This window comes from Balaenoptera borealis, assembly GCF_965194805.1.
Source record: "Balaenoptera borealis genome assembly, chromosome: 1".
Taxonomy (NCBI): Eukaryota; Metazoa; Chordata; class Mammalia; order Artiodactyla; family Balaenopteridae; genus Balaenoptera; species Balaenoptera borealis.
Window position 1 is genome coordinate 163683631 of NC_138860.1, and position 13189 is coordinate 163696819.

The window sequence follows — 13189 nt, forward strand, 5'->3', positions numbered from 1 at the left end:
AGAGGCTTAGCCTGTTCCTGTCTCCTCTACTTTGGGGGGCAGTTCCCACTCACTCTGCCCCCAGGGTTGTTGCCCTAAAGCCTGGTAGTGGCTGAGTCACGGGCCCCTCAGCACCTTACTTTTTTCTTTCTTTTTTTCTTTTAGTTAAGAAAAACTTTTTAAAAAATTAATTAATTAATTAATTAATTATTTGGCTGCCGTTGGGTCTTCGTTGCTGCACGCGGGCTTTCTCTAGTTGCAGCAAGCAGGGGCTACTCTTCGTTGCGGTGCTCAGGCTTCTCATTGTGGTGGCTTCTCTTGTTGTGGAGCACGGGCTCTAGACACATGGGCTTCATCAGTTGCAGCACGTAGGCTCAGTAGTTGTGGCTCACGGGCTGTAGAGCACAGGCTCAGTAGTTGTGGCGCACGGGCTTAGTCGCTCCACAGCATGTGGCATCTTCCCAGACCAGGGCTCGAACCCATGTCCCCTGCACTGGCAGGCGGATTCTTAACCACTGTGCCACCAGGGAAGCCCCAAGAAAAACTTTTTATTGAGGTATAATGTACATGCAGAAAAGTACACCTGGATGAATCATCACAATTCATCACATCCAGGTAACCAGCACCCAAATCAAGAAACAGAACATTCCCAGCACCCCAGAAGACCCCCTCAGTCCCCCTAACAGCCATTACCTCTCCCTAAGGATAACCACTGTCATGACTTCTCACAACCTAAGATGAGTTTTCCCTGTTTTTGTGTTTTGTATAATTGGAATCATGTGGTATATACTCGTTTGTGCTGGCTTCTTTCTTGCAACATTTTGTTTGAGAAATTAATCCATGTTGTTGCATTTAGTAATAGATTATTCATTCTCATTGTTGAACAGTATTACACTAAATGAATATAATAGAGTTTGTTTGGTCGACTGCCCTTGGGCATTTGGATAGTTTCTAGTTGGGAGCCATTACCATAGTGCTGCTGTAAACATTCTTGCGCATAATCTTTTGAAGTCACACAGACTCATTCCTTTTTTTAACAGTGTTGTTCCTGATAATGATTCGTAAACAGGTAGAACAAAAAAAACAACCATGAAGGAGTTGCAAAGCTGTAATTATAGCTTAGTGGTAGTTGTTAGCTCACCATTTTTCAAAGTGGGTGGCACATCTTTATTGGGTTATAAAATAGTGGCTTCTAATCAACACTTTAAGGACATCAGTAGAATAGAAAATATCAGAAGACATTGCACATAGTAAGGATAGGATCTGCTTCATAGACTTTTGTTTCAGCTGTACATACAGATATGTATGTAACATGAAACATATATATATATAATATATTTCCTACTTTGTGTCATGATGAAAAGTTTGAAGGCACTGTTTTGGCCTGTGATTCTTAACTCCCTCTGGACTGGAAGCTGGAAGCCTTACATAGGTTTCTGCCTTCAGCTTCTACCATGCTGGCCATCAGCTTCACTGAACTTCCCCTCTCATTCTGCCAGTTGTGGAGTCATGCTAGAATAATTGGCCCCTCTTGGCTCAAGTGGGCAGTTCATCTCGGAGGCCCTCTAGATTGCTGGACAGCTCCACTCGCCGTGCTTCCGCCCAGCCCCAAAGAGATCCTTCCCCCTCCCAGAAGCAAAGTTGATGCAAAATGCCCTTAAAGCTCAAGCTGGCACCAGGTCAGAGTCTAGCCTGAAGATAGGTTTTGTGCAGTCTATACCGTGCTTTTAAATTGTTTTCAGTTGTTTGTTTTCAATTATAAATCAGTAGGTTTCACGTAAAAGTCCAGGTTTCGAACCGGCCCTGAGCTCTGGTGACCCGCTGTGTGTGTGTGGCCCGTGGCCGCCCTCAGCTGAGCCCGCAAGTGTGGCCGCGACTTTGCCACAGCCCCTGCCCTCTGCTTCACTTCTTTCTGTTGCTCCCTGGGCTCTTGCACGTGGTTGCCTTTGCCACCCTCGCTGCACAAAATGCGAAGTGGAGGTGGGCTGCAGAGAAAAGAATTGCTGTTTTTCCCCTTCCCTTAGCTGAAGGGAAGCCTGGAGGTGGTGCCTATCAGCAGTCAGGCCCTCGGGTCACTAGGTGCTCTCTTTTGTTTTCTCATATCTTATTTTTTCATAAATGCCTCTGACCTTTTCTTAGTTGTAAGTTACAAAGAAACTTGCAATGACAAACAGTAGTGAGTCTAAGGCCATCACTACTGTCTGTCATTTTAAGTTTCCTTATATTGTTTGATTCACTACCATGTGTACATATTAGAATAGCATAGACATTGTGTAATATCCTTGGAAGATATTCACAATATGTTATTATTGTGTTATTATTATGTTGTTACATGAGAAAAGCAAGTTCCAAGTAATAAATATTATACAACCCCATTTTTATGTAGAATTTGGTCTTTTAGAGCAGGGGTCAACAAAATTTTTGTAAAGCGCCAGATAGATATTTTCGGCTTTGTGGCCCATACATCCCGTCACAACTCCTCAAATCTGCCACTGCAGTGCAAAAGCAACCTAGACAATCCAGAAATGAACAGGAGTACCTGTTCCAACACAACTTTATTTACAGAAACAGGCATTCAGCCAGCAAGTCAGTTTGCCGACTCCTGCTTTAGAGTGTTTGAGGACCCAGATCTTCAGCATCTGAGGCTTAGGGAAATAAATGTCACCTTGGGAAAGGAGAAGTTAGAAACAGGAAGCATATCCAGAGATCATTCTAGTAATTTAGTTTTTTTTTTTTAAATAGATTTATTTATTTTTATTTATTCATTTTTGGCTGTGTTGGGTCTTTGTTGCTGTGCGCAGGCTTTCTCTAGTTGTGGCGAGCGGGGGCTACTCTTCGTTGTGGTGCACGGGCTTCTCATTGCGGTGGCTTCTCTTCTTGCGGAGCACGGACTCTAGGCACGCGAGCTTCAGTAGTTGTGGCACACAGGCTCAGTAGTTGTGGCGCACGGGTTCTAGAGCGCAGGCTCAGTAGTTGTGGCGCACGGGCTTAGTTGCTCCGCGGCATGTGGCATCTTCCTGGACCAGGGCTCGAACCCGTGTCCCCTCATTGGCAGTCGGATTCTTAACCACTGCGCCACCAGGGAAGCCCCAGAGATTATTCTAGTTCTGCTGCTCTGTGTTCTCTCGTGGTGAAGACCTGCTTTTGGATGGCGAGCCTTACACTTTTGTCTCTGTCTCTGACACAGGGCCAGAACACTTTCAGCACACTTTCACCAGCAATCATTTTTGAACCAATGTTCCAGAAGTCAGATGATCCAGCAATTCAGGAAGATCCTCAACAGACAGGTTTGTTATACAGACTCTCTTCCTGCCCAAATCTCTGCACTGGGAATGGGAATTCACACTTGTTGACACAGTGTAGATGTCAAGCACAGTGAAATATTTCAGTTCCTTTAATGAAGTGTACTTTCAGTGAGGGGTCAGAAAAGGATGGGCTTTTCAGTTCAATCCATCTTTTTTTCCCCTACTTCCCTCATCAAGGGTTTACTTGAGGATCTACTTTCCCTGGACCCTCAAAAGAAGAGGGTCCCCTTTTCCAAAAGCTCTTGTTGGCTTTAAAAAGTGAGAGGAGTTGTGAGCTCTTTCTCCTGATGTGACACCTCCGTTCATGAGTGGGCAGGATCCACAAACCAAACTTCAGATGCGTAGATCAGATTGTGTTTGAATGAAAATCTGTCCGTGAAGCTTCACAGTAGTCAGAAAGTGTGTTCACTGATCATATGCCAAGAAAAGGATGTCTAATCTCTTTTCCAGAAAAGCTGTAGGACACATTTTTTTATGGTTAGACCCATACTAGGTCTTCACGTTTAGAGAGTAAGGTTGATCGTGAAGCCTGGTGCTTTGACTGGAGGGGTCATTAAATGAAAAGCAGAAAGCCAGCCTGCCAGCATTGGAGGAATCAACTGTAACAGACTTCAGCTGTCTTTGGTGTAGCCCATAATGACTGTGTTTTTGTGGCTCATATAAGGCTTGGAATATGTATATATATTTCTATTTCTTTTTCTTGCCAGCTGCCTTGATTGAAAATTTTAATGGTGATGCAGAGTCAGTCAGTGATGTTCTGCCATCCACAAGACATTCAGCATCTTTATCTATTCCACTTGTACTGCATCCTGGCATCTCCGAGCCACCCCAGCCTCTACTACCAGCCTCAGCACCGTCTGCTCCTCTGCCTGCTCCCTCCCTAGGAACTGGTTCCCAGCAAGCTGCATTTGGCAACCCCCCTGCTCTCTTACAACCTCCAGAAGTGCCTGTTCCCCACAGCACACAGTTTGCTGCTAATCATCAAGAGTTTCTTCCGCACCCCCAGGCACCGCAGCCCATCGTGCCGGGACTTTCTGTTGTCGCTGGGGCTTTGGCGTCAGCAGCGGCAGTGGCGTCAGCCATGGCAGCACCGCCTCAACCACAGAGTACTACTGAGCCCCTGCCGGCCATGGTCCAGACTCTGCCCCTGGATGCCAACTCCGTCCTAACTAGTAATCCCACTATAACCATCACCCCGACTCCCAGCACGGCTCTCCTGCAGCCCAGCCTCGTCATGGGAGAACAGAACTTACAGTGGATACTGAATGGTGCCACCAGCTCACCACAAACCCAAGAACAAATTGTAAGTATTATGTGGAAATGGATCCAGTGGGGTGAAGTGTATTTCCATGGGTGACATGTTCAGAGGCTTTTACTTCAAAAAGCAAAATGGCTGTCATATCCACCCTGAAACATGTCATTCTAACACTTAGTCATTTCCCCATAATCAAGCAAGTATAAACCCAGGAATGCTGCAGTCAGTACCTGCAGTGGAGGGGTCGGGGCAGAGAAACAGCCTTCAAGTTTACCTGGATATTTCAGCTGTGGTCTAATCCTGTCAGCTAGGACAGGAGAGCCTGAGAACATTTCAGGAAAGCGGGTTCTTGTCCAAGACAGAGTCCAGACTGGGATGAGGGACTGATGTGACCCCATCAGATGGAAGCAGACAGCAGTAGCCAAGTCAGAGAAGTGATCTGTGCTCCCAGAGCAAACCGTAGAGCCATTTTCTACCAAAGTGTGTGGTCTTGATGACTAAGGAAATGACTTGGTCGTTCAATTGAATATATTTTGAGGGCCTGCTACTTATCAGATACCACACAGGATACTCTTGGGGATATGGAAAAGTGAAAAAACCACGATCTCTTTTTCATAAAAACCTATATTCTAGTTAAAAAGGCTAAAATGCCTAAAAGAAAGTTAACACTACCAGTAGGTAAAGTGTCAAATAAAAATAATGGTAATAAAAAATAACAATAGCTGTAATTTATTGAGCCCTTATTAATGTGTATAGGCTTACTGTGCTAACTAAGCACTTTTTAAAATCGAGGGTCTAACATGTGCCAGTCAGTACCTTAGGTACCTTATTTTTAGATTATATTTTTTTTAGGTTTTATTGAACAGATAGAACAGAGAATTTCCATACACTTCCTGCTCCCTGCCCCCGCCAGCCTAGTTTTCCCTTTTATTAACATCTTGCATCAGTGTGGTACATTTGTTATAATTGGTGAATTAATATCGATGCATTACTATTAACTTAAGTTGATAGTTTACCTTAGGGTTCACTCTTGGTATAGTATGGTTCTGTGGGTTTTGACAAATGCATGATGGCATATATCTACCATTACAGTATCCAGAATAGTTTCACCACCCTAAAAATCTCCTCTGCTTCACTTCTTCATCCCATCTCCCTCTCCCCCTCTCCCTAAGCAACCACTGATCTTTTTATTGTCTCTGTATGTCTGTATCTCTAGATGTCACTCACCATGCTAAGTACTTTTTAATGATTTAATCACAACAGGCCTAGGAGGTAGATATGATTTTACCAGTGGAGAGCTGAGGCCCAGAGAAGTTAATTGACTAGCCCAAGGTCACACAGCTTACAAGTGGCGAAGCACAGACAGACCAATCCCAGAGCCCATGCTCTTGACTGCTACATTGTGCTGCCAGATGAGGGGTTTAGAGACTAAAGGCTTGTTGGGTGGGCATACAGGTCAGGTGAGCCTTGAAGTATGAGTAGGATTTAGATGGAGAAAAGGATATACTAAGTGGGAGAAAGTCTGGGTGGATGTATGATGCAATCAAACAAACTGGAAAGGTAGGTTAGAGCTAAATAGTGAGTACTCAAATTCCATAAATGGGGTGGGTGCCAACCACCTCTGGAGGCAACCTGGTTCCAGTCTTAGGTGGCCAGAGTCACTGGAAGGGTCTTTTCAGCCTTATGACCCAATCAATCTGCCTCCATGTAGTTGGGTTTTCTGGTTGGTACTGTTGTTTTCATTATTCAAAATTATTTTCAGGGACTTCCCCGGCGGTCCAGTGGTGAAGACTCTGTGCTTCCGCGGCAGGGGGCGCGGGTTCAGTCCCTGGTCGGGGAACTAAGATCCCGCATGTTGTGCGGAGAGGCCAAAAAAAAAAAAAAAAGAAAATTATTTTCATTATTGTTATTGTTCATATATTTGCTGATGGCTATGTACAGAAAGTGATCATACTTTCTCATTTATGACAGTGGCATTTTTTTCTTTTTTCTTCCAGTTTTATTGAGATTTAATTGACATACAGCAGTGTATAAGCTTAAGGTGTACAGCACAATGACACAAGTTTCGTGAGCATCCATCATCTCATAGAGATACAGAATTAAAGAAATAGAAAAAAATGTGTGCGTGTGATGAGCACTTTTAGGATTTATTCTTTTAACAACTTTCATATTAACCTACAGCAGTGTTAATCATGTTTATCACATTGTTCATTACATCCCTAGTACTTCTTTATCTTATAACTGGAAATTTGGGTCTTTCGACTGCCCTCATCCAATTCCCCCTCTCCCCACCCCACCCCGCCTCTGCTAACTACATATCTGATCTCTTTTTCAATGAATTTGTTTGTTTGTTTTGAAGTATGGTTGACCTACCTGTGTTAGTTCCTGTTACACAACATAGTGGTATTTCTGTACATTTCAGAATGATCACCATGTTAAGTCTAGTTACGACATGTCACCATCCAAAGATTTAGATACTTATTGACTGTATTCCCTGCACTGTACATTTCCTACCCGTGACTCATTTATTTTGCAACTGGATTTTTGCACTTTTTACTCTCCTTCACCTATTTCTCTCCTCCCCTCTGGCAGCCACATGCCTCCATGTAGTTTTTAATCTTCTTTTCCTGGATCTGCCCTGGGGAACTACATGGAACAGCTCATTCCTTTTCCACCCAATTCATTTTCATGTATTTAAGTATGGGTCTCATTTCTCCATCATTATTTTATAGTGTCCTCTCCTGTAACTTAGCCAGAAGCTTTCACGTTCCTCCCAGACTCATCTTAGAGACACTTTTTTTTCCTTAAAAGGATGAAAGATAAAGCCCTTTTTAAAATAAGACTTGAAGAAAGCAGAAACCCTATAGCCAGTTGAATCGGAAGTGTACTAAAGTGAGGGGTGATTTCTGGGCATGGCCCGATAGTCCTACTTGGTAATCATATAAATAGCTAGTGTTTGCTGAATGCTCACCGTGTGCCCCGGGCTCCACACACATCATCTCATTTCATGCTTTTGGGGGCCTTTGGGAGAGTCTTTGGTTGGCGTCACTGTTTTTACAGATGAGGAAACTGCGACTCTTAAGAGGTTAAATTACTTGCCTGACCTCAACAACTAAGTGGCCGAGCTTGGACTTGAATCCATGTGTGACTGAGTCCAGGGCCTACCCTTGAGCACATGCCCCATGCAGCTTACAGCACACTGCCCAGGGCCTTCACAGGAGGTCCTCTGCCTGTGAGAGGGAGTCTTAGCCTCTTCTTAGCATGCAGCTTAGTCCTTGAGGGGAAAAAAGAACTTTCCAGTCTCCTAGAAGTATTGGGGGTTGGCAGGGAGTGGAGAGCTTAGAGGGGAAGCTAGCCCTGGGGCCCCCTCTGAGAAGACCATCCACGTGAGAAAAGCAACCTTGGAGGAGCCCTTGGGTGCACAGAACCTACTGGATTAGGCAGCTGGGAGACAGCCAAGGAGTAGGGAGGGGACAAAGCCGGCTACATTGTCAGCACTGAATGTCAAACAGTGCGGTGACCTCATGTCAGAGCACAAACAAAAACACCGCTCAGTACAAAAATCCCTGAACACTGAGGGTTTTCTGTCCTCTTGGATGACCATTACAATTGGGGAGGCTTTAGGCCCTTGGAGATCTGCCATATTTGAGTAGCCATAAATGTGATTTTTTTTTTTTTTTTTTTTTTTCCAGCAGCAAGCATCTAAAGTTGAGAAGGTGTTTTTTACCACTGCAGTACCAGTAGCCAGTAGCACAGGTATGAAATTCTGTGTTAGCTTTAAAAGGAAGTCAACTCTCTGGGCCCCTTGGGGCACAGTTAGTTAATTGTTGCTTTGCCCGGGATTTAAACATTTTTTAAATTAAATTTATCACGTTTGTATTATTAGAGTATTTAATATTCTTACAACTATTGAAAGTTACTGGACTTATAGCATAAATACCACATGTAACATTCTTTAACTAGTAACGGTTCTTTCCCTTTCAGATATAGCCTTTAGGAAATTCCCTGGTGGTCCAGTGGTTAGGACTCTGCACTTCCACTGCAGGGGGCCTGGGATCGATCCCTGGTCAGGGATCTAAGATCCTACAAACCGCACTGCACGGCCAAAAAAATAAAATAATGAAAAAACAGATATAGGCTTTAATGTAGCCAGAAAAAAGTCGGAATCACAGTTCATGCTAAAGAGAGCAGCTGTTAATTCACTGGACTCTTTTCTAATTACAGTAATGAAGAAACAGCATCTGGGTCAGAGACTCTTATAGAGCTAAATGGTCCTTTCTCTCAAACTCTTCATTTTATAGATTAAGAAACCCAGGCCCTGAAAGATTAAATGAGTCCCCCAAATTCATAAGTGAGTTTGTGGCAAAGCCAAAGCACTAGGTCTTGGGCCTCCTGACTCCCTCCCATTCTGTTCTCTTAGCCCCTTGGTCTCTAGCTCTTTTGAGACACACAAAGCCTGTGTGAATTCACAGTGTGCATCTGCACAACACACATATGCAAAAGAGAAGGAATGTGCGTGCACGCAAGGCTGGCTGTGTGTCTGAGACGGGGCTGCAAAGGTGAGCGGGACGCCCTAAAGGAGGTCAGAGCCTCTGGGGCAGGCGGGACTAAATGGCCTGGTACAGTATGGAACAGCTCTGCACACGGCAGCTGCCCTTGGGCCATCCCTGAGGTATAAGCCTGCTGAAAGCACTGCCTGGAGGCGCTGGGAGAGGAGGGCAGTGGGCTGGGTGCTCAGAGGTAAGAGTAAGTTCTCCAGAAGAGTTTAGGTAGAAAGAAGAGCCCCTGAGCCCAGAGCTATGAAGAACGTGCAGGAAAAGGGAGGCATCCACCGTGGCTGGCGTGGAGGGTGCCTGCGAGAGGGGCCGGAAATGAAGCTGGAAATACAGGGTGCATCTAGATGGTGTGTGGCTTTTCTGTCTTGGAGGGGATGGGGAGTGTCAGAGGCTTCTTACTTGAGGAGGAACGTGGTCCAGTTTAAAGCAGAACCAAGCGTGGAGCGTGGCACGGCATCTACCCTTTCCATCGTTCCCGCCTCCGTGGCGTGGCGCTGAGCTAGTCCTCCACCCTCCCGTCCCTCTTGCCCTTGCCCTGCGGCTACTTGAAGAGCAGTCTCTCTCGCCCTCTCGCAGGGAGCGCTGTACAGCAGATCGGCCTCAGCGTCCCTGTGATCATCATCAAACAAGAGGAGGCCTGTCAGTGTCAGTGTGCGTGCCGGGACTCCGCCAAGGAGCGGGCGGCCAGCAGGAGGAAGGGCTGCCCTTCCCCTCCCGCTCCAGCGCTGAGCGCCCAGCCTCCGGATGAGCCCAGCCTGAAGCTACCACCGCAGACTTTTTCCCCGCCCCCGATCCCCCTGTCGTCCTCCTCCGCCGCATCCTCTTCCTGTGAGCAAAGCAGACAAGCAGTGACTCCTTCAGACCCTCAGACAGAAACGTTACGTGCCATGGATATGTCAGAGTTTCTGTCCCTCCAGAACCTGGACACGCCGTCCAATCTGATTCCCATTGAAGCACTACTGCAGGAGGAGGAGGAGATGGGCCTGACCAGCAGCTTCTCCAAGTGAAAGGCCCAGATGTGCTCACCTCGAGGAACAGAGGCCAAGCAGGAGGCAGAAGGTGCGATGCCTACCATCGTGGGGTCAGCAGTTTGAAGGAGGAAGAAATCTACTGTTTGAAATCCTCACCTTTCAGACATATTTTCTTTATTCATATCCCAGGAGCATCCATTTTTAAGGAACTGATCTTTGGAGAAAAAAAAAAAACAAACGGAACAAAACAAAAAAAAAAAGCTAAGTTATAAATGAACTGTTTGGCTGCACTGTATGTCACTTTTGCTTATTGTCATGTGAACGTGGAAATTAAGGTTACTCGTATGCATAAAAATTCTAAATGAAAGGGTGTGGTTTCCATCAATCTGATGCTGCCCATCACTTGCACTGGGGTCTTTGTAGTCTGGGCAGTAGAGTTCAGTGTGTCAGGTGTTGCTGCTCCTTCTGTGTCTTTTGAGTCTGAGGCTGAAGCTTGCTTGGAAGGCCAGACCCTCACTCCATCAGAGAGGGAAGTGGCAAAGGCGGGTCAGACAGCCGTGAGCTGGACAGGGATCAAGTGAGATGGTTTCGTTGTCTGCGCTTGGTGTTGGTGGAGCTCAGGGTGACCATGGCAGGTGTCATCCTGCAGCCCAAATGGGCAGCTAAAAGCCTGGCCCGAGGCCGCAGGGACGGTCCGCTTCCGCAGGGACCCCAGGCAAGTTGTTGACTGCTCTCTGTCCATGACGCATGTGCAGAACAGGCTCTAGTGATGTGATCACAGTCTTTGCCTTCGGGTTCTCTCTTTCTCCGTTGGTTGCCAGGGCTTGCAGATCACAGTGAATTTTTCTCGGGGAACATCCCTGCTTTGTCCTAGAGTGGACATGTGGTTTATGGCCAGTCGCTGGCTGGTGGTCTGCCTTCCTTGAAGGGTATCTTCTTCCTCAGAGCAGAAGAGCTGCATTTTGCTGATCAGGAGAAGGTGCAGCTTTACAGGAGTTCTGTTCAGGCGGCATGTCATCAGCAGGCCGGGTGTCCTGGTTCCGGGTTCCAGCCAGGCTTTTGGTTGCCCCTTCCCATCTCCGCCTCTCACCCCTCTGGATTTTGCATACAGCCTAGTACAGTGCAAAGAAGGATGTGACTTGCTCAGCTTAGTCATATGATTTCTAAACAAAAAAACAAAAAAAGAAAAAAAAAACCACAAAGCGATGATCTTCTACTCAGGGTAAAACAAAAAAATTCCCCTTCCACCAAAAAGCCTGAAATGTTGCAATAAGTTATCTCATTTGGAATGTTTCATTAAGTTGTATTATAGGAAAAAAATTTTTTTTGATTTGTGTATAGAATTATATCCATCTCTCTGCCTTTGGCTCTGAGTCAGTCATTGCCTCTTAAAATAAAACATAAAATACAATCCACACTAAAATGGAAAGTTTCTCTTAACTGGCTATATCAATGTAGTCATGAGTGCTCCGCCCACTCACTGAGCTCAGAAACTAGGCATGGCCCAATGTCTAGACTAGGCCCCTGCCTCCCAAGGGCCCCTTCCCTGCCTTGAGCGAGGGGCAGGGTGCCACAAACAGGGCTGCCCTTCTGAGTCAACGATGTCGGGCAGAAAGCAGCCGTAACTTGCCTTCCTTTTCCAGTCCCTAAGGTGGAGAGATCTGTCACTCTCCTGTTCTCTGCGCCATTACTCAGGGCCAGCCAAGACAGTATCCAGAGTAGATCATTTACCTGGGAGCCAGAGGCCCTGCCTTAACAGGATGTTCAGGGACAGATTTGGACAAGAGGGCAGTGGTGGTAAATGTTACTGCCATGAGGAGAAATGGGCTTAACTACAAGCAGCTGGTGGTTTCTCATTGCAGGAGTCTAGTCGCGAGAATCGGGTTTTTTTTGACCCTCTGCACTCTCCTGTCCAAAAGGCTGGTGGGTTCTGGCGGCCACTGGCCTCAGCAGAAGTTGATGAGGCAGGAGGGACCTTCTATTACCACAGTGGTTCATCTTCCTGGAAAACCAGCTGCTGAGCATGGCCGTCTCTGGGCCTTGCACCCATAGGAAGCTTTGCGGTAGGACCCTGGCTGTTTTCTCCACACCTTCCGAGAGAGAGAGCAGCATGTGGGTCCCAAATGACCTCCCCACGTGCCCATCCTAGGCTCACCTGAGGTTCGGCTCCCTGGGAGCTGAGGTGGAAAGCAGGAGCCTAGGGAAGGCCGTCGGAAGTGCCATGGTTGAAATATTGCTTCCCTCCCGCCAGCCCGGGCTGTGCTTGTGTTGGGGTCCGCCCAGGTCAGTGGCTTTTCTGCTCCAAAGATCAGGGGTGATGAAGAAACTGTGTATAGACTGACAGATTTTCCTAGTTGAAGTATCTGCCTTTTGAGGGTACTAGAGATTACAAGGGGAACCATCAGATCCAATCAGCTTTTGAAAACATCAAGAATGTGCTTAAAATGCTAGTGAGTGGTTGTGAAGAGTACCTTTACTCCACACGGTAGGCAGTCTCTCCTTTCCTTCTTCTTCTAGCACTCTTCCCCGCCCCTGTCCCTTCTATCAGCCTGGCCCCTAGTGTCAAGGACCTTGGAGAAGAGAGGGTGCTGGCTAAAGTGGAGCCACAAAGAGCCTTCATGGAGAGTGGTTTTCAAACCCAGGAATAAACCTAGGGTGAGGCTAGGGAAGGTGTGCAGACTTCAGGTAAAATCACGCCTTTTTTCTTCCCATGGTAACCTTAATCATTTTCACCCTGTAGATTGAGACTTCCAGCTCCCACTAGCATCTCCAGTTATACTGCCCCTTTACAGAATGCTAGTCAGCCTGGGGAATTGTGGAGTTCACGGGCTTGGCAGGTGGCAGGAAACTTTGGCTGGCACCGCCAAACTGCCTTAGTGAATTTGGTCCTTCCCAGGCAGGTGGGTGAGGCATTGAGGGAAAGTGGCCCTGCCTTTCCTGGCAGTTTGGCCAACCTCGTGAGGGTATCACTAGTTTGATGACAGGAATTAGTGTCATTCATTAAATTCCACCCCTGCCCCTCCGCCCCTCTCAGAAGGAGATCATGGTACAAAGTCCAGGAGGGGCCTTAAGGTGTGAAGGCCTCTCTGGGTAGAAGCAAGGGACTTCTCTTCACCACCTCTG

At 46.6% G+C, this 13189-nt stretch overlaps 1 protein-coding gene across 8 annotated transcripts in view; it reads left to right on the plus strand.

Annotated features, from left to right (window-relative positions):
• The window catches only part of MTF1 (metal regulatory transcription factor 1), a 44637-nt gene extending 34332 nt beyond the window's left edge, over positions 1-10305 (plus strand). For 4 of the 8 annotated variants that reach the window (XM_082387750.1, XM_082387749.1, XM_082387748.1 and 1 more), the window contains 4 exons: positions 3167-3266; positions 3992-4587; positions 8232-8295; positions 9672-10305. In XM_082387750.1, coding sequence (XP_082243876.1) covers positions 3167-3266; positions 3992-4587; positions 8232-8295; positions 9672-10102 — 1191 coding nt within the window. In that variant the 3' untranslated portion in view covers positions 10103-10305. The other 4 variants (XM_082387754.1, XM_082387753.1, XM_082387751.1 and 1 more) reach the window with 4 other exon arrangements.
• The last annotated feature ends 2884 nt before the right edge of the window (positions 10306-13189 follow it).